This window comes from Clupea harengus, chromosome 10 (assembly GCF_900700415.2).
Source record: "Clupea harengus chromosome 10, Ch_v2.0.2, whole genome shotgun sequence".
Classification (NCBI taxonomy): domain Eukaryota; kingdom Metazoa; phylum Chordata; class Actinopteri; order Clupeiformes; family Clupeidae; genus Clupea; species Clupea harengus.
Window position 1 is genome coordinate 25,704,751 of NC_045161.1, and position 20,000 is coordinate 25,724,750.

The 20,000-nt window shown below is 49.0% G+C and overlaps 1 protein-coding gene across 9 annotated transcripts in view; it reads left to right on the forward strand.

Annotated features, from left to right (window-relative positions):
• The window catches only part of ptprfa (protein tyrosine phosphatase receptor type Fa), a 173,457-nt gene that overhangs the window by 37,464 nt on the left and 115,993 nt on the right, over positions 1-20,000 (forward strand). For all 9 annotated transcript variants that reach the window (XM_031574574.2, XM_031574576.2, XM_031574575.2 and 6 more), the window contains exons 3-4: positions 3,528-3,673; positions 6,360-6,501. In XM_031574574.2, the coding sequence (XP_031430434.1) occupies positions 3,528-3,673; positions 6,360-6,501 (288 nt within the window). The remainder of the gene's footprint in view (positions 1-3,527; positions 3,674-6,359; positions 6,502-20,000) is intronic.

Genomic DNA, 20,000 nt, shown 5'->3' on the forward strand with positions numbered 1-20,000 from the left:
TCTCACACACACACACTCTCACACACACTCTCACACACACACTCACACACTCACACTTACACACACGTCTTATCCACCGATGCCATGGCCCGCTGGCGTGGAGATGGTACTCATGCTGGCACATTATCGCTCTTGTCAGTGGCGTATGCTGGGCATTTTTCACCACTGACATAAGATGGGAGATCGGGCTGCAGGTCCATCACAGGATAATGGTATCAGACTCATCCTCCAAATGGATCCTTTTTCCCCGGACTCCATTTGCGATCAATTGCCATCCTTTACCGACTTGCTGGAACATGGTTGAGCTTGAATTTAATCTGTTCTTGATTAAATCATGATATTCCGATAAAGTATTTATGTGTCAGGAGACATACTTCTTTTTTTTTCACATTTCATGCAAGAGGCCGTGCCTCCACAGTTTGATATTACATGTTCCATAGGATTCCAGCACGGGTGCCTTTTCTGCTTTCATCTCCATGCTGAATTAATGTTTTATTTGTATTTTTTATAATCATATCTCTTGGCGTAAGCCGCCGTCTTTGATGTAAAGACCCGAGGATGAAAATAACCTTGTAGAAACAAAAGAAAAAAGCGAGACAAAAAGCAACAAGCATGGTCATTTATGAATATTGGACCCGGAAGAATATTCCCGAGCTGTCAATCAGGGCCAGTGCTGGAGGGAAGAGATGGGGGGTGGGGTGGGGTTTGGTGGGGGATTTAGCTTCTTCATCTGAAATGTCAGGCTCGTCTGGCACCGGTCCGAAGGGTCAGCCAACTGCAGGCACGCCGCAGGAAATAAATGAATAACAGCCTGACCCCTTAACCTTTCCCTACAGTGTCCTTCCACCAGAGGTCTGCCGTCACAGTGGATGGAAAAAGGTTGTGTGTGTGTGTTAGGGGGATGTCAGGGAGTGGTTGTTGTTGAGGTCCTCTACTGGCGGAAGTGACCCACATCTCAGGCGGAACAGAGGACGTCATTCTCAGCCCCAAAGCAATGGGCCTCAGATGCACACTCTGACCTCCACACACGCTGGGCCCCATCGCGGGGAGGCGGGCAGCCGGGCGGTCAGGCGAGCGGTCAGGCGAGCTGATTCACCCTGTCCTCTGCATGTTCACTTTCCTTTATATTTAGCCGCGATCATGACGCACTGGCTCAGATTTCTTCGCTGTGATGGAGTTTATTTCAGATTAAACACAAACTACGCAGCCGTACGGGGGCCTGTATTCGGTTGCGCTCCTCAGATACTTCCCCTGGGTGCGTGTTTGTTAATTCCACGATGTTGTTCAGTCGAGAGAATTTGCTGCTCTCCAGGCTGGCGCTGGAGAACGTGAGGGAATTAAGGAATGCATTGTTAAAGATGTCTCCCCATTGGACTGTTGTTTGTTCCAGTGTATTACGTTTTTTTGGCAGAGGAGCCGATGTTTCAATGCAGACATGGAAGGCTCATCCACTGCCTCTCTCTTTATTTCACATGCCGCCAACTTAATGAATTCTACTTTCGTCTGCTTTTTTGGAGAAGAAGAAAGAAGCCATCATCTTCATGTGTTTTTAGATTATTGCTCAGTGTGCGTTCACTGAGATCCCTTTGTGTCTGCGCGTTCTTTGGCAGTGCTCATTGCACTTGGATATCACATAAAAGGGTATCAGGTGATCTGCGCTGGAACACACTCGAGTGAGCTGCGACTGTTGGTCTCTGCATTGTACCATGAGTCACCCCATACTCTCATTTCAGTTGTTTTTCTCATACACACACTGTGTTTGTGTGTGTGTGTGTGCCCTTGCCTTGCCTTAATATACCTGCCTTCTCGAAAGGACAATGTGGAGTGTAGCCACAAACCGCAAACCACATCAGGAGGAAAGCCTCTAGCAGGAGCCTGTCTGTAATACACCAGGCCTCAGCAGCAGCAGCAGCAGCAGCAGCAGTACCACCAGCCCCATTACATCACTCTGAGTCTGCAGAAAGTCAGGCCAAGCGGCGGGCCTGAGAGAGAAACTTGTGTGGAAAGAATGGAGCAGTGTGGAGAGAGAGAAACAGACAGGAGCAGATCATTACCTTCTCCTTTCACACACACACACACTCTCTCTCTCTTTCTCTCTTTCTCACACACACACACACACCCACACACACACACACACACACACACACACTCTCCCTCTTTCCTTTCTTTCTCTCTCTCTCTTTCACTCACACACACACACACACACACACACACACACACACACACACACACACACACACACACTCCCTAACTCTTTATTTCTCTCTCTCTCTTTCTCTCTTTCACACACACACACACACACACACACACACACACACACACTCTCCCTCTCTCTTTCTCTCTCGCTCGCTTGCTCACTATCTCGCTAAGTTTGCCTTTAGTTCTCGCCCAGCCAGCCCCCCCCCCCCCCCCCCCCCCCCCCCTCAGTTAAACAACAGGGAAATCAGAGTAAATTCTCACACACACACAGGCACATACACACACACACACACACACACACACACACACACACACACACACACACACACACACACACACACACACACACACACTTAACACTGGCCCTCTCGGCCAAACAAAAAATAACAAGAGTACCAGCCATGGGCAAAGGTGCATTATGCATCCAGAGCCTCGACTGGAGGTAAACAAACTTGTCTAACTGGCGCATTGAAGGCTAGTATGTGTGTGTGTTTCTGCCCCGTGGAGGGGGAGAGGACCAGAGGATTTAATTACCCCTCTACTCACCGCAGGGTTCTTATGGCTAGGCTGGGGGTCCACCGCCAAAAGCCCCCATTTTTGTCTGTGTTGCCATGGAGAACCTCACATCACGACGAGCAGGTTCATTCAGCGGTTCTTTCTCGGGGAGTGCAGCAGGGCAAGGGAAACGGGGAGGCGGGGGCTCAAGTGCCTCTAAAATGGCTGCTGTTCGCCCCGCTTGACTAGTCAGGCAGATAGCAGCTAACCTGGCGCGGGATATGGGCCAGATGTGGGCCGGATATGAACCGGAGTCAGTTGTTTCCTCAGTGCATGACAGCCGATAAGGATAAGGATAAGGGTTAGATTTACAAGCAGCCTGACAGGGAGGCAGGCAGAGAGGGAAGGAGGAAGGGAGGGAAGGAGGCAGGTAGAGAGGGAGGGAGGGAGGTAGAGAGGGAGGGAAGGAGGGAAGGAGGGAGGGAGGGAGGTAGAGAGGGAGGGAAGGAGGGAGGGAAGGAGGCAGGTAGAGAGGGAGGGAGGGAGGTAGAGAGGGAGGGAAGGAGGGAGGGAGGGAGGAAGGTAGGCCGCACTGGAAGGAAGCTGGTGCGTCTCGTCTTTTCACTACTGCTGAAGCCCAGAGAGCTGAAGCTGCAGCCCACAGTGGGCCCACACACGCACACAGAGTGAGTGAGAAGAGGGTCAGCTGGTCATAGAAACTGAGGAGACCGCTAAAGTGCTTCACTAAAATGCATCAAACGAAAACCTGCGTACCTCAAGAGTCACAGATTCTAATTTTAATCTGTCTTTCTGTTTATCTCCCTTTTCCCCAGCCATGCCCAACTTCGTAAAGTCTCCTGATGACCAGATAGGTATATCTGGCGGGGTGGCGTCGTTCGTGTGTCAGGCAGGGGGTGAGCCCAAGCCCCGCATCACCTGGATGAAGAAGGGGAAGAAAGTCAGCTCTCAGCGCTTTGAGGTAAGACCACGGTGTACCACACACACACACACACACACACACACACACACACACACACACACACACACACACACACACCAGTCGAATGTTAAGACAAGTCCTTAACTCATAAGATAAGCCCCTCCTGCTGTGAGAACAAGCCATATAAATTACATTTGAAAAAAATTATGTCTGTAACAAGTATTAAGCAGGTTTGTTTGTCCACGGTTTTAGATAGTTGAGAAGTGCTGCAGAATTAAAGAATAATGTGTGTAGGATTTGACAGCTTCTAGCGGTGAGGTTGCAGATTGCAAACCAGCTGAATACCCCTCCCTTTCTGCCCAAGCGTGCAGGAGAATGTATGGTTGTCCGTCAGCTTACTTGGGTTTGTAACTATGCCCATGGCCATGTTCTAGCTCAAGCTAACAGGTTGCATTTAGGTTGCTAGGCTAAATTGCCTGTCCAGCAGAAAACGGCCAACTTTGGCGTCACTCTGAAAACTTTTGTCCCTCTTCAGCGATTTCCATCTGGGAAAGACCACACCAGTGTTTATTCCAGGATTCAAGCTCCCATGCTTTTTCTTGTGCTACATAAGTATGATCCTCCATTTGTTAAAATGTGGGTTGTCAAACTTCTCACAACACTAAATGGTTAGCCAGCACCAGCAACCACTGATTCCTTCTTCTGTTTTGTCTTCGACTTTCAACTGGCGCCACCTAATTTAAGCTGCCACTGCAACGTTAAAATGCGGGGCGCCCTCTCTGGAGCTAGCGTTGTCCGTTCTGTGTTACCTTAGAAACATGGCGGCGCAACTCCTATGTAGATATGAAGGGCTCATTGTAAGCTAACAAAAAGACAACGGTTTGTTGTTAAAGGTGATTATACACTAATAAAAACATAATTATGTATACTGTATTCTATTGCTGCTAATAGATCCCCCTAAATTCTACATACCGTAGCTTTAACGTGTGTTTTTGGAGTCCCAAAATGGCTGCTGGTGTCTAGACTAGGTCTTAGAGGGATGCTAATGCTGATCAGACTGGCCAGAGTTCACAGCAAAGTGGCGGAGTGTGTGAGAAAGAGACTGAGAGAGGTGTGTGTGTGTGTGTGTGTGTGAGTGAGATCTCTGTGTGTGGGTGTCTGTGCGAGTGCATTGGAGAGAGATAGATGTCACTGTGTGTTTGTTTATGTGTCTGTCTGAGAGAGATCGAGAGATGTCCCTGTGTGTGTTGCGTGTGTGTGTGTGTGAGAGAGAGAGACAGAGGTGTGTGTGTGTGTGTGAGAGAGAGAGAGAGAGAGAGACAGACAGGTGTGTGTGAGTGAGTGTCTGCAGGGTGAGCTGGGCCAGCGGGTACAGCCCTGGGTGTCCCTAATTAAGGGAGGAACGTTGCCTCCTGTCAGGTGTCCTCTTCAGCCTCATGTCTGCTGGGCTCAGATGCGACTGAACAGCCCCTCAGCCCCCCTCACCCCTCAGGGTTGGAACTCCCACGTTGCCGGGTTACAGTGGGAGCAGAGAAGAGCAGTGCAGTGCAGTGGAGCTGGGTGTTCTATCTGTCTGTGTGTAATTGGCAAGAGCCTGGTCTGCATCCTGCCTGATGTAATGTTAACACACCACTCACTCATTATTGGGAGTCACTCTGATGTAACAGACTGAGTGACGCACTTCACAGGGGTCCGTGCTCCCAAACAACCCAAACAGTCCCTGTAGCACCTCTCTTCCTGTGTCTCTGTCTCTCTGCCCACCCCCCCCCACCCCCCTTCTCTCTCTCCTTTTCTCTCATCTGCTCCCTCTCACAACTTCTACCTTTTATGTCCCACTCTCTTTTTGGTCTCTCTTTTTTTCCTTTCTGTTATTTGGTCTCGCTCTCTTTCTCTCTCTCTCCCTTTCCCTGTACCCTCCTCTCTCACTGCCTCCCGTCTCTCCTCTTCTCTCCTCTCCCTCCCTCCCTCCCTCTCTCTCTCCTCTCCTCTCCTCTCCTCTCCCTCCCTCTCTCCTCTCCTCTCCCTCCCTCCCTCTCTCTCTTCTCTCCTCTCCTCTCCCTCCCTCCCTCTCTCTCTACTTCTCCTCTCTCTCCACCCCCCTCCCCCCTCTTTTCTTCCTGCCACCTCAGATGTGTGGAGTAGCAGGGCCTTACTCTTGTATGAGTCTCCATGTGAATGATGAAACCCCCTCCACTCCCCGGGCCCACGGTGGCGCGCGCGCTCCTGTACGTGTCAGTGTGGAATGTTTCTGGCTGCCGTGATCAAAGGCACCCGTGGCGGCTGTACACACCACCGTGGCCCAGTAATCGAGTGTGTGTTTAATTCCTCGGTTAAGGTCTTGGGGACTCTTTGTTTTCTTTCTCAAAGTGAACCGCAGCCTTCTCCATTCGGGGGGGGGGGGGGACATGAAAGGGTGCATTTGAAAGGGTGCATTTGAACATGCGTGCCCAGTAGGGATTTCACGTTTGGCAGTCAGGTCAGTTTTACTAGTCGTGGAAGTGACTGTATTAATGATGTGCCGGGTTGGGGAAGATTGGATCGGAGCTTTAAATAAAAGGTTGTGTTTTGTGTGTGTGTGTGTGTGTGTGGTGTGTGTGTGTGTGGTGTGTGTGTGTGTGTGTGTGTGTGTGTGTGTGTGTGTGTGTGTGTGTGTGTGTGTGTGTGTGTGTGTGTGTGTGTGTGTGTGTGTGTGTGTGTGTTTCCTTCCCATTGTCCTGTCTGTCAGGTGATTGAGTTTGATGTGGGCTCCGGGTCAGTGTTGCGTATCCAGCCTCTACGCACGCACCGAGACGAGGCCATCTACGAGTGCACGGCCAGCAACAGCGCGGGCGAGATCAACACCAGCGCCAAGCTCACCGTCCTAGAAGGTACGCTGCTTCACAGACACTGTGTGTCTCTCTCTCTCTCTCTCTCTCTCTCTGTCTCTCTCTGTCTCTGTCTTGCTTGCTCTCTCTCAATCTCTATCACACACACACACACACACACACACACACACACACTCACACACACACACACACTCTCCATCAGTTCTATTCATCTCTCTTTTTTTACCCCCCCTGCCCTCCCTACTCTGTCTCAAATCTCCCTTTCTGCTCCTGCATTATTTTTTTTCAAGTACCTAACTCTCGATCTCAGCAGGCATGTTTTATATCCCTCTCTCCCTCCCTCGCTCCGTCTCTCTTCCCCTCTTCCCCCTCTGTGGACATGTTCAAACACATGTTAGTGCTGCCTGCAAACCCGTTCTTGATGTGCCTACATGCAATCTCTCTTGATCAAAACGCCAGCCGAGTGCGACTCGCATGGTCTTCAGGCGCCCATCGCCGTGCTGAGGAGAGGGCTTGTGATGTGCTGGAAGGGTTAGATGTTTGATTAGATAGATCATCAAATGTGGCTGAACAGCTCAATTTGATGGCTCCTCAGCAGCGCGTAAATCTCCAGGAATTGATTTTGCCTGCGCGAGTTTTTCCGTAGGCGGGTCTCGGGGAAAATACTTTTTTCTTCTGCCACGAGCGAGATTAAAGATGATGTCCAACAGCAATTATTTCATCCCCCCCCTCCCCCTTCAATTTGTACAGAAATATCCCCCACAGAAAGGTGTTTTCTTGGCTCTTTTTTCCCCCTCTTAAATCACCCAGGAATGTATTATCTGGACTTGGAGATGCTAGTGTAGATATTGTCAGCATTGGCAGGGGAAACATTGCTTGAGGCTGTCACGCATGCAGCTGAGGCTTGTGTTTTCTCTCTCTCTTTCGTCCTCTCCCCCTTTCTCTCCCTCTCTCTCACTGTTTTTCTCTCCTACGCTCTTTAAACACACAGAACAGAAAGTCTTCTGAAGTGTGAAGCCGGGGCGCCCAGATAATTGCTCTTGCTGGGATAGTATCTGGAATCTGATAGATGCACGAATTAGCGGCACTTCTTTGCTCAGGGAGGAGAAGACGAGAGGAGAGGAGAGGGCCCCAGGACGGGTGTGTGTGTGTGTGTGTGTGTGTGTGTGTTTGGGGTGGGATCCTGTCAGAGGGAGGAAGGGGAGGTGCTGCTCGTTTCGTGTTTCGGGGGCTTTTCGCATGCAATGGGAGCACTGGCTGGTAATCCCCCAAATTGCAGCTCTCAACCAGACTCGTCCTCAGAGCTGCACGCATCCACAGCATCCCAGTGTCACACACACACACACACACACACACACACACACACACACACACACACACACACACACACACACACACATAGACCTACAGGCACAGAACACACACAAAACACATGCACTAAAGCACACCAACCACACTATCCTGAAGGGAGAAGCACACAACTCCACAGCGACACACACACAACTACGTGCACATGCTAAGTGATGCATGCACCAAACTCACACACCTCCATGCACGTGCCCTGAAATACAAACACACAGACACACACACACACGACACACACACACACACACACGACACACACGACACACACGACACACACGACACACACTACACACACATATAACGTCAGCCAGAGAGAAAGAAATGCCATTGTACCTGCTCAGGCATGGAGAGAGGGGGGTCGCGATGTATGATGGTACCTGCAGTTTTGCCTTTTCTTTTTTTGCACTTAGCGAACTGTTCCATCCGCGGCACTCATTAGATAGAGGAGGGCTGAGCAAGGAGGGAAAGGCAAGGGGAGGAAAATGCCAGAATGTGAATCACACACCTGCCACCATTAGCACAGTAAGTGAGAGAGGGAGGGGGTGAAGTGTGTGTGTGTGTGTGTGGTGTGTGTGTGTGTGGTGTGTGTGTGTGTGTGTGTGTGTGTGGTGTGTGTGTGTGTGTGTGTGTGTGTGTGGTGTGTGAGAGAGAGAGAGAGAGAGAGAGAGAGAGAGAGAGAGAGAGAGAGAGAGAGAGAGAGAGAGAGAGAGAGAGAGAGAGAGAGAGAGAGAGAGAGAGAGAGAGAGAGAGAGAGAGAGAGAGAGAGAGAGAGAGAGAGAGAGAGAGAGAGAGGGGTAGAAACGGAGGCTGTGTCAGGAGTGTGTAGATGTCAGTGGAAATGTGGCTCTGCATGTGGCTGTTGCAGCTCTGCAGCCCCTGAATAGAAACACAATCATTTCATGAGAGAGAGAGAGGGGGGGGGGTGTAGTAGCCCACTGCAGTGTAAAGTCAGATACTGTAGGTCATGAAAATGAGACACAAGTCATGAACCACTCACAGGTGGAGAGAGGGATACAGACAGACAGACAGACAGACAGACAGACAGACAGACAGACAGACAGACAGACAGACAGACAGACAGACAGACAGACAGACAGAGCAGTGTGGTGGGTGGGTGAGTGAGTGGAGAACCAAAGGGAATGTGTCTGACAGGCCCCCTGTTTTATGGTCGCTTGTCTCCCTCCTTACTTGACACCCTCCTTCATGGCCGCTTACATAATTCAGCATCTTTGACGCACGTTTCATTAGAGCAGAGTGAACGCCATTTTTCCTCCATGATCTTTACTTACGTAAGCACCCCGACACCTGAGCGACCGTCACTCTCCTTTCTCTCTCTCTCTCGCTCTCTTTCTCCCTGTGTCTTTTGTCTGTCTCTCTCTTTCTTTCTCTCTCTCCCTCTCTTCTCTCTCCCTCTCTTCTGTCTCTCTTCTCCTTTCTGCTCATCTTTTATCTCCTCTCTCCATCCCTCACCCCTCCTCCTTTGCCTCCATCTCTCCCCCCATCAGTCGTTCTCTGTCCTTCCACCACCTCCACCTTACACCATTGAGAAGCAGGCTTCTGATTCAACTTCTGGGTGACCTACAGAACTCACCGTCCACACACACACACACACACGTACACACACTCTCACCAACCACACACACACACACACACACACACACAATCTGCTGTGTTGATAGGCAGGAATGGGCTCATCCTTTGGTGATGCCAAGGGTGACCAAATGTGGAAAGTCCTGATAACCGCCCCCCCCAACATAAACACACACACACACACACACACACACACACACACACACACACACACAGGCACAGGCACACACACTGCAAGTCTTGCTGTGGTCACTGGATCTGTGTGATCACAGAGTTGGTGGTGGATGTGAGGTAGCCCGGGGTCAGTGTTTGAGCAGATTACCTGAGGCAGCAGTGCAAGATTTAGAGATAGACACACACACACACACACACACACACACACACACACACCACTGAGGCCTGTGTCCAGCCCTGCCCTTTACTGCAGATCAGAGCTCAGAGCGAGCCGTGACAATGCCAACACATGCAGAGCCCTCACTGTGTCATTGTCAGCATCCTGTCACCAGGCATGCCGACTGATGGACACACACACACACACACACACACACACACACCTACCTACCTCACTGAGATAGACACACACACACACACCTACAGACACAAACAAACACACACCACTGAGGCCTGTGTCCAGCCCTGCCCTCTACTGCAGATCAGAGCTCAGCGAGAGCCGTGACAATGCCAACACATGCAGAGCCCTCACTGTGTCATTGTCAGCATCCTGTCACCAGGCATGCCGACTGATGGACACACACACACACACACACACACACACACCTACCTACCTCACTGAGATAGACACACACACACACACACTGTGAGCTCACACAAGCACAATTACATGTATAGATATACACATTGACAGGTCTTGACTCTGTTAGACAGAGACACACACACACAGTTGTACACATCTGCACACATTCACTGTTATGCTCTTGTCAAATGGTATGACATGACAAGGATAAATCTCGAGTAGAGCTGCAGTTGTACAGATTGTTAACGGCAAGGCTGTGGTTATTTATTTATTTCTCCCCAGTTTGTGCTGAGAGACAAAATAGCGCACCTTCTTGCATGACTGCCTCCAGAACGCCCTGTGACTGCTCTCTCTCTCTTTCTTTCTCTCTCTCTCTCTCTCTCTCTCTCTCTCTCTCTGTCTCTCTGTCTCTCTCTCGCCCCGTGACTGAGCTTTTCAGCCTCCCACCCTTAACACAGCAGCTCTCTCTCTCTCTCTCTCTCTCTCTCTCTCTCTCTCTCTCTCTGTCTCTGTCTCTGTTTCTGTCTCTCTCTCTCTCTCTCTCTCTCTCTGCCTCTGTCTCTCTCACACACAGACACACAGACACACACACACACAGCAATGCTCGTGTCATGGGAATCCTGTGAGTATACATGCTTAAGGAAAGTGCCCCCCCCCCCCCCCTTTTTCCAGTCATGAGGCAGCCCTTTAACTTTTCATGAGGTGCTTTTAACATCACTGAACCGCAAAGTGCTGCATTCCATTTGGATACCCTCGCGCAAACCCACTGTTTTCACATCAACCTGTTTGGAAAACCGGCTCCTCCACCTCCTCCTCTTCCTCCTCCACCTCTTCCTCCTCCACCACCATGGCTGTGACTTCAGGCCCACACCGCAGCGTGTCGTTTTTCACACCTTATTCTGGCAACCCCACCGACCTCCCCCACCCCTTCTTTCCTCCCCCTTTTAACCTTTTACCCCCTTACACTCGCTTTCTGTCTCTCTTGGTGCAGAAGTGATTGCTTTGGACAGACTCGAAGAGATCTATTGATTTTTCTAATACTGTGTTTGGCAATGACGAGCCTGCTGGATCCATCATCAATAATTTTCACACCAAATTCGGTTTCAGTCCATTTGTCAAATGTACTTTCTTTCTCTCTCTCTCTCTCTCTCTCTCTCTCTCTCTCTCTGTCTTCGTAAAAAGGCAGATGCACGGGCTGTTTCTTTCCGAGGCATGATATTTTAGTGTACAGTTATAAAAAGCCTTGACCGCCTGAAAAAAGGCCTCCCTGGAACTGGGTGTATTTTTTTTATTATTTTTTTTTACATGCAGTTATATGACAGTAAACAGACAAATGAGTCACTACAACAGAAAAATAAGCCTTCCTACATTTCTGATTCCACCCATGGGGGTGCTGATATGATGGAGGGCCATGGAAGAGAGAGAGAGAGAGAGAGAGAGAGAGAGAGAGAGAGAGAGAGAGAGAGAGAGAGAGAGAGAGAGAGAGAGAGAGAGAGAGAGAGAGAGAGAGAGAGAGAGAGAGAGAGAGAGAGAGAGAGAGGCAGGCAGGCAGAGTGGGGAAGAGAGAGAGAGACTGATTAGGAGAAAGAAAGAAAGAGAGAGAGAGTGGGAGTGTGTGTGTGTGAGAGAGATAGAGAAGCAGAGTGGGAGCCAGGAAGAGAGGAGTGAGTTGTTGTTATCCAATAAGCAGAGGGGACAAACCGCCCACGTGTGTTCCATCCTGTAAAGTTAGAAAGTGTCAAGTGGTGCAACAACACTGCCTGCTTTCCAGTGGGCTACTTCCTCTGCAGACAGCATGAGCCGTGTGTGTGTGTGTGTGTGTGTGTGAGCACGTGCACGCGACAGGCAGGCAGCCAGGCAGGCAGTCACAGCGTCATTACCACAGGGCTCTGTGTTGTTTCTCTCGGGCGTCCGAGGCTCTTTGACAGTCTGTCTGTTTGTTAGTGCGAACGCTCGCACAGCCGCCCCGCAGTCTCCCAGCCGCTGGGCCAGGTCCGGCCCAGACCCGGCCCTAGGTGTCTAGCCGAGGAGGGATGCGCGCAGGGAGGAAGAGCTAATGATGAAGGCTCAGTGGCGTGCCACAGCTCCTGCTGCTGGCTGTCGGTGGTCCGGTCCAGCGAGGCGTACAGAAGCGAGGATTAGCCGTAGCGCTCGCTGCTTCAGGCCCGGCCCGGGGAGAGATGAGGAGGGGAGATCAACGTCTGTGTGCCTCTTAGATCTTCCATGCACTCTCCCATGCGTCAACTTCCTGTAGATACACACACGTTCACATACACACACACACACACACACACACACACACACACACACAATCCCGTAGACACCCACATTAAAGAACAAAAGCACACTCATCTGCATGTTAATATGTGGTGTGACATACATATGTACATACACACACACACACGCTTACGTACTCAGATAGTGTCATACACACTTGTGTGTTCACTTACTCAGAAACGCAGAGCATAACACTATCTCCCACACAGGAACGCAATTGCATGCACACACACACTCACACACACACACACACACACACACACACACACACAGACCATCTCTCTCTCTTTCTGTCTCTCTCTTACAGTAACACGCTTTCGTACACACACACACTATCTCTCTCACACACACACATATGTTCCCCGTCCGCACACACACATGCCCACCATGGGGAAAGCATGGCTTCCTGTCTCATCTGCTGATCCGTGTCAGAGGTTTAATTTCTCTATCTGCTGTCTGCGGCTGCAGCCTGAGAGCCCAGGGGCCGCGTGCTGTGCGGAGCAGGGAGCAGCTTCTGCAGATTAGGACAATAAGGATTATTTAAGCTGCGGCAGCAGCCTGCAGCACCCGCACCCTCCGCACACACCCTCCGTCCACACTGCTCACATTAGGCCTTTAATGAAACATGGCATTTACATCCATTAGGAAGACACAGATGCTTTGCTGCAGTGTGTGGAAGGGATTGGCTGGTGGTGTTGCTGTTGTTGTTGTTGTCCTCGTCGTCGTCGTTGGTGTTTTTTCACATGCATAAACATGCTAGATGTGAAGTGTGTGTGTGTGTGTGTCTGTCAAACACTTACGGTGGAGGAGCTAGCCAGTGACACCCTGACAATGCCATCTCCCATGTTGTATGCAAAGGGATGTGCGGGCATGAGAGAGGATGGCAGGAATGAGAGAGAGACGGAGTGAAAGAGTGAGTGAAGAGTGAGAGAGAGAGAGAGAGAGAGAGAGAGAAGGATGGGGAGGGTGAAGGGCCTGAGGGCTGTGTAGCCTTGGCAGTAATGAATGACCGGGATGTAATTAAATATGAATGATGAGAAGCGTTTAACAATCCCGTCACTGCCGCAGCGGGTGGGTGGGGGGGGACGCAGGCTGGTGTGTGTGTGTGTGTGTGTGTGTGTGCGTGTGTGTGTGTGTCTGTCTGTGTGTGTGTATGTGTGAGAGTGTCTGTGTGTGTAGGGTTGGGATGAATGTCAACGCATCACGTGGCCACGTCCTCCTCAGCCGCAGCAGCGACTGTCATCGCCGCGGCAAGGCTGTCTTTCGCCTGGGCGCCGTGGGGGCATCGGTGCTCCTCAAACAGGCACATGAATTATCCAGATTGTATTTCAGTATGCAGATCAGAGCTTTGCTTGTCTCCTATTAAGACAAGAGGAAATCACACACACACACACACACACACATGCACACACAGGCACAGCAGCCACTCAAGAGCCTAACGAATCTGCATTAACCAGACAGCATTTAAAAACAACCAATCAGATGCCTTGCACAGTGGGGCTCCGTTTAACTAACATGTTATTTTCATGTCACCGTCACTGTTGTAGTGGATGGTGTTTGGGTGGTTTATGTTTTTGTTTTGGAATGATTAAATAAAAATATTTTTTTTAGAACTCCAGATTGTCCGATTCAGCGGAGGCTGTGTTGTAGTAAACACAGTGAAAAGAACAGTAAAGGTTAGGCGCGTGAGATAGAGAGACAGGAGTGTTTGGGGAAGATAAGGGGAGCGGATAAGAGGGGCATGCAGAGGCTAGCACACCTGCGGGAACAGGAGAGAAAGGGTGGGAGAGAAGGAAGGAGGGAGGGAGAAAGAGAGAGAGAGAGAGAGAGAAAAGAGAGAGAGAGAGAGAGAGGGGCCCTAGAGAGGGAAAGCCAGAATGGAGGAGGAGAGAGAGAGAGAGAGGGAGGAGATGTGCGTGTTTGTGAATTAAACAGGTTTTGCTCCAGCATAGAGGCTGAGAACATCAACATCAACACTAGCACACATTTAGCATGGAGAGCCAGGCGGGCGCATTTGCTGTATTTTGCCACGACTTGCCTGAGTCACACACCGCACACACATTCACCCTCCCGCTGAAAGAAACATATCACAACCAGCAGGTGAGCCGCACACGTAGAGTACAACCTCCTCCACACTTGGACACACTATACACACACACAAACACAAACAAACATTCACACACACACACACACACATTCACATGCACACACACACTCATACACACACACATTCACACGCGCACACACACACAGACACACATACACACACACAAATTCTCTCACAGTCTAACAAGCACTCGCATACACACATACACATATACATGCGCACTCACACATACACATACACACTCACACATACACATACACACTCAAACATACACATACACACTCAAACATACACATGCTTTCTCTGACACACACACACACACACACACACACACACACACACACACACACACACACATACACCTGCACACTCACACATACACATACACATACACATACACACTCACACATACACATGCTCTCTCTGAGACACACGCACACACTGAAGCAGACACACGCCCTCCCACACATATTGCACTTCATATTGAACCACACAAAGATGTCATAGAGATCAATAATGTTCTGTACCACCGCCTCCAACATCGCCAGCTGTTCCAACCTCCACACACCCCCCACCCCCCACCCATCACCTTAGAGTTTACAGGAAAGGCTGAAGGAAATTATTATTATTTTTTTCTTTTTTTTCCTATTATCAGCTGTTATTTGCGTTTGAAACTGACTGTTAGCACTTCATATGCAGGAGTACAGCTACAACACCCGTCCCTTAACAGGCGATCGGCTCTCTTTTCTATTCCAACACAACGTCAACAGCAAAGGAAATCTGGTTGATTGTGTGTGCTTTGTGTATCAGTGTATTCATGAGGCAGTGATAAAATTGGCATCTCTTTGCCTTCAGTAGGTACAATATGCCAGTGAAGTGTTTGCGTTGGTTCAGTGGCGCGTCCCTGCAGTCTCTTCAAACTGCCCTGACCTTCATGAAGTACAGGTTGTATAAATCTGGAGAGCGTCCCTGGCTGTGATACAGACAATTACAGAGCTAATTGTGCTAATGTCTGATTGGTGTGCACGCTGAGGTATCAGGCGCTCTCAAACAAAAGGGGGCACTTTCAGGGCGGCTCTTCTCCGATTTCAATCTCACAATCCTCGGTGACCGGAGACACACACACACACACACACACACACACACACACACACACACACACACACACACACACGCACACATGCTCGCCCATGCCCATCCAAGCTGCTCATTAACCAGTGGTCACACTGTCGTTCATTAATTTGCCCCAATGCCACACTTGACCTCTTCATAAAGGACAACAGACCATTTTTTTCCCTCTTGCACAATAGGTTTGAAGTATACATCATGAAATTAATTACAACCCCACAGATAAGTGCAGTGTTCTCATTTCAATCTCGCTCTCGCTCTCTCTCTCTCTCTCTCTCTTCCTCTCTTTGTCACTCTTCCTATGTTTCTATGTCTCTCCTAACCACTGTTTATGTAACAATGCAGCACACGCCATTATGAAAACTGTCAAATGGTAAACATGTTTACCAATTACGTCGCCTCTGGCAAAGTATCATGACGCTGAATCTCAAAATAGCTCAGGGAGCATCATTATACGCTAATGCTTCAGACTGGCCATGAATTTATATCATTGTGTAATTAAAGCTACCTTCAGCAAGATCAGGCATCCATATGGAACTCGCTCACATCTCCCCTTGAGGGCAGATTCAGGGAGTGCTTTTCTTGACGGTCTAAAATATGCTAGACATTACGATGTTATATCATGAAAGATCAGTTAAATCCATAGAAAAGGGCCTGGTGATTATTCAGATTCCGAGGATTAGTCAGTTGGCATCTCTGTAGAGAGGGCACCACTAATGACTTGATCTGGAGCTGTTCTCGGTTTCCGTGGAGACCTTTCTTTTGTGATGCGTCCAAGATGGCGGCCTAGATAGACGCTAGTCAACATGTGCTAATAATCTGCTGTGTGTGTGTGTGAGTAGCACTCTAGATGAACCTCCTCCTCACTGCTCTCCGCTTTGGTTAATTTGCCTAACCGTGGGAATCCAAACCCTCACGGTGACGGCGGCGGTTTGGTTTGCCTCTCATGGCTCGCGGCAAACACTTGCACCGGACTCCAGCGCTGAGAGGATAGGAGGGGAGCAGAGAGGAGCGGAGAGGAGCAGAGCGGAGCGAAGTTGAGGCCGGCGTGAGGCTGCGCTACTACTGTGAACAGCGGAGACTAATATCCGGGCTCAGTGAGCTAGGTAATGACATCTCTCTGCTCTTCCCTGCGTCTCCGATGCATGGGATCAGGAAGGTGGGCTCACGGAGCCGCCAGAGATGCGGGGTTTGAGCTGTGGGACTCAAATAGCAGCCTGAGCGGAAAGTGACAGCAATCACAGAGACCTGGATGCTGTTCAGTTTTCTGTTTTTATTTAAAAAGACGCAGCCTCCACGCATCTGAAAAAGGTTATTGCAATTGAGTCATCCTATAATAAATCATCTGGCGCATTTATGGCATTCAGACTCTTGATGGTGCTTTATCATAATTATCTGCTTTAAAAGACTTTTTAAATATATATTTGTAGATGTAATGATAGTTGCTGAATGTAGGAATTGTATCCACTAGCTTAATGTCCAATTAATCTAATGATCATAAATACCATCTTGTAATGACATTATCCTGGCTGCATGACTGTCCCTCACATCTCTGGCAGCTTGTGACAGATCAGTCAGTTTTGGTCGCCACACATGCCGATAGATTAAATGGCACAGGAGGGCCTGTCCTCTGCATGAGATTCCTCTATCTCAAAAATCAACTGCCGCCGACTTTCCCACTCTCGGGGAGTCTAATGGAGAGAAAACTAATGGCTGTAATGCTTTTGCCATTCAGAGAAGAAAAATAGACTTTTTTTTTTGTGGCTTTCTTTTCTCCGAGTTAATTCCCTGTCACACTGCTAAAAATAAGCGCATGGCTTTCATTCCCCTTCAAGTGGACTATGACTAATATCGGAGAGTGGAGCTGTCTCTCACATAAGGCAATTTTCCCAGCAGTGTGTTCGCTGAATTATCCATGAGCCCTGTGATACCTCCGTTTTAATCCAGCCAGACGGGAGGACGAAACCACACCTCGTCTCCCTCATTCTGTCTCTGCTAGGTGTCCGTTATTTTCAGCCGCCCGGCAAAACTTGGTGCTCAGTTGCCATTTTGAGTCTGTTGGCTCGGCTCAGCAGAGGTTAATTTCCTTGTTTCAGTGAGCGAGGCTTGCACTTCACTTCACCTGCCTTTCATGCCCCTCGGCAGGTATATAGGACTCCAATATAGCAGGCCTGTCTTCCGGAATATTCTCTGCAGTGCTGCATGACACAGCTTTGAGATGCCTCTCTTGTTTCCTGGTCTTGGATGCTAAGCGTGAACGCTTCACCAATTTTCCCCAGACAGCTTTTGCCTGGCATTGGGCAGAAAAGAAAAAGAACGAGGGAGGGAGAGAGAGCGAGAGAGTAAGAAATTACAAAAATAACTACTTCAAAGGATGAGAATGTGATGGGCAGAGAGGGAGAAGTTAGCAGGGAGTCGTGACAAATGGAAAATGTTAATATCCGTACTCCATGACAGCGACCGGAGTGAGGGCACAAGCCGTACTCTTAAGTAACGGACAACACCACTGGCACGTCTAATCGGATTCCGGGGAGGTTTGATTGGTCATGCAGACCAGCCCTCCACCACCTGTGGCTCCCAGATGCTCCGATCTGCGTAAGCACAATAGAGGCTGATGGGTAACAGCCTGCTATCACCACACTGGTGAATGTGGCTCCAGAAGTGGGCTTGCGTCGTCATCGAAGCAGAGAAAAACTGGATCGGTTTTGTCTAAAATTTCAAATCCAATCTTCACACCAGATTATCACACCGACTCCATAATAGCGATGCCACATACCTTTTGCGTTTCCTTCCGATTAACTCACTGACAAATAAAATGACTGTTTGAAAAGTAGCTAAAATAAGCGAGATGCACATCTCTCAGTCACAGCACCAGTAGGACAGCGTAAACCCCTCCCCTTCATTAGTTGCTTTATTCACATGCTCAAGCCTTCATTACCTGTGGCTTTAAGGGACGAGATACCACGAGGGAGAAAGTCCACTGTAAACAAAACTCCACTCAGGTCCAAGTATAATCCCTTTATTTTGAGGCAAGCCATGCCATTTAGAAGTAGATAGTAATAGATATGGAATTCCATCGCACACATAAACGGAGATATGGAGAGAACTGCAGTATTTTTTCCTTACCAATCTTTTAAATTCCAATTATGTAGTATAATATGGAGCTACAACTTGATCTGCTACTATCTGAGGAGGGACTAGATGAGTACGTTTGAATATTTCTAACAATCACACTCTGATATGTTCGTGTTGTATAGGCTACCGTTTTTAGCGTAGCATACTTGCTAGTGGTGTTATGAGGAGTTGGAATACACCACATATTCCTAAACAAAGAACAAGCCTTGTGTTTCAGTAGGCAGAGTTACATGGCCAGTCATGAGTATTGTTTCTTAGTTTGCTGTGTGTGCTAGTCTGAGCTCTTAGGCTATTTACTGTATGCTTTCTCATACAGGATGTGTTTGGATGGTTATGGAGTGTATTTTGTACTGCAAGTGGTGTGGAGATTTCTGTAAAGTAGTTGTCGTCTTCTCTTCTCCCTTGCGAAAAGTCTTTGTGTTAGGATGGAAAGGAGTGTTAATAGCCTGCCTCTGCATATGCATAGTTTAAGGCCATTAACCCCCCCCCCCCTACTAAAGTGATACTAAAGTGGCAGGGTTCTAAATGTTAGATGGCCATTGATTTGTTCACAAAATGTGAGTGATTAAGAGTTTTTATGCTTATAGCATACCCAGCACGGTATGCACATATTCCAGCACTTTTCACAGAATGATGATTTGATTTTAGAGACAAATACAAATGACATGCATACTATTTATATAGCACTGGACCTTTGGAACACCACAGAACCACTTTTTAAAAGGCGCTTACATTTTCACAGTTGTCACGGCACAATGTCACAGCATGTCAGAACCACAGAAGAGCCTGAATCTTATCCTGGACACCTGCGGGTTAAAGGGCAGGTTTTTAAAGGGGTGGCTGTGTGGGTGGGTTGGGGGGGATTTTTATTTATTTATGGGAACGGGGAGCGTGAGGAGGACGTGCCTAAGGTAGGATGAGTCTGTGAGTGGCAGTGAGTTTGGAGTGTGTGTGTGAGCCTATGAATGTCTCACTACTAGGGAGAGAGAGAGGGGTGCTCAGGGTCTCACGTAGAGAGAGTGTGTGTGTCGGTGTGTAGTTGGGGAAAGTGTGTGTGTGTTTGTGTGTGTGTGTGTATATAGTTGGGGAGAGTGTGTGCATGTGTGTGTGGAGGGGGATGTGTCTGTGTATGTGTGTGTGTGTTTATGTAGGGGTCATGGCCTCTTGCTCTACCCTTGCTGAGAA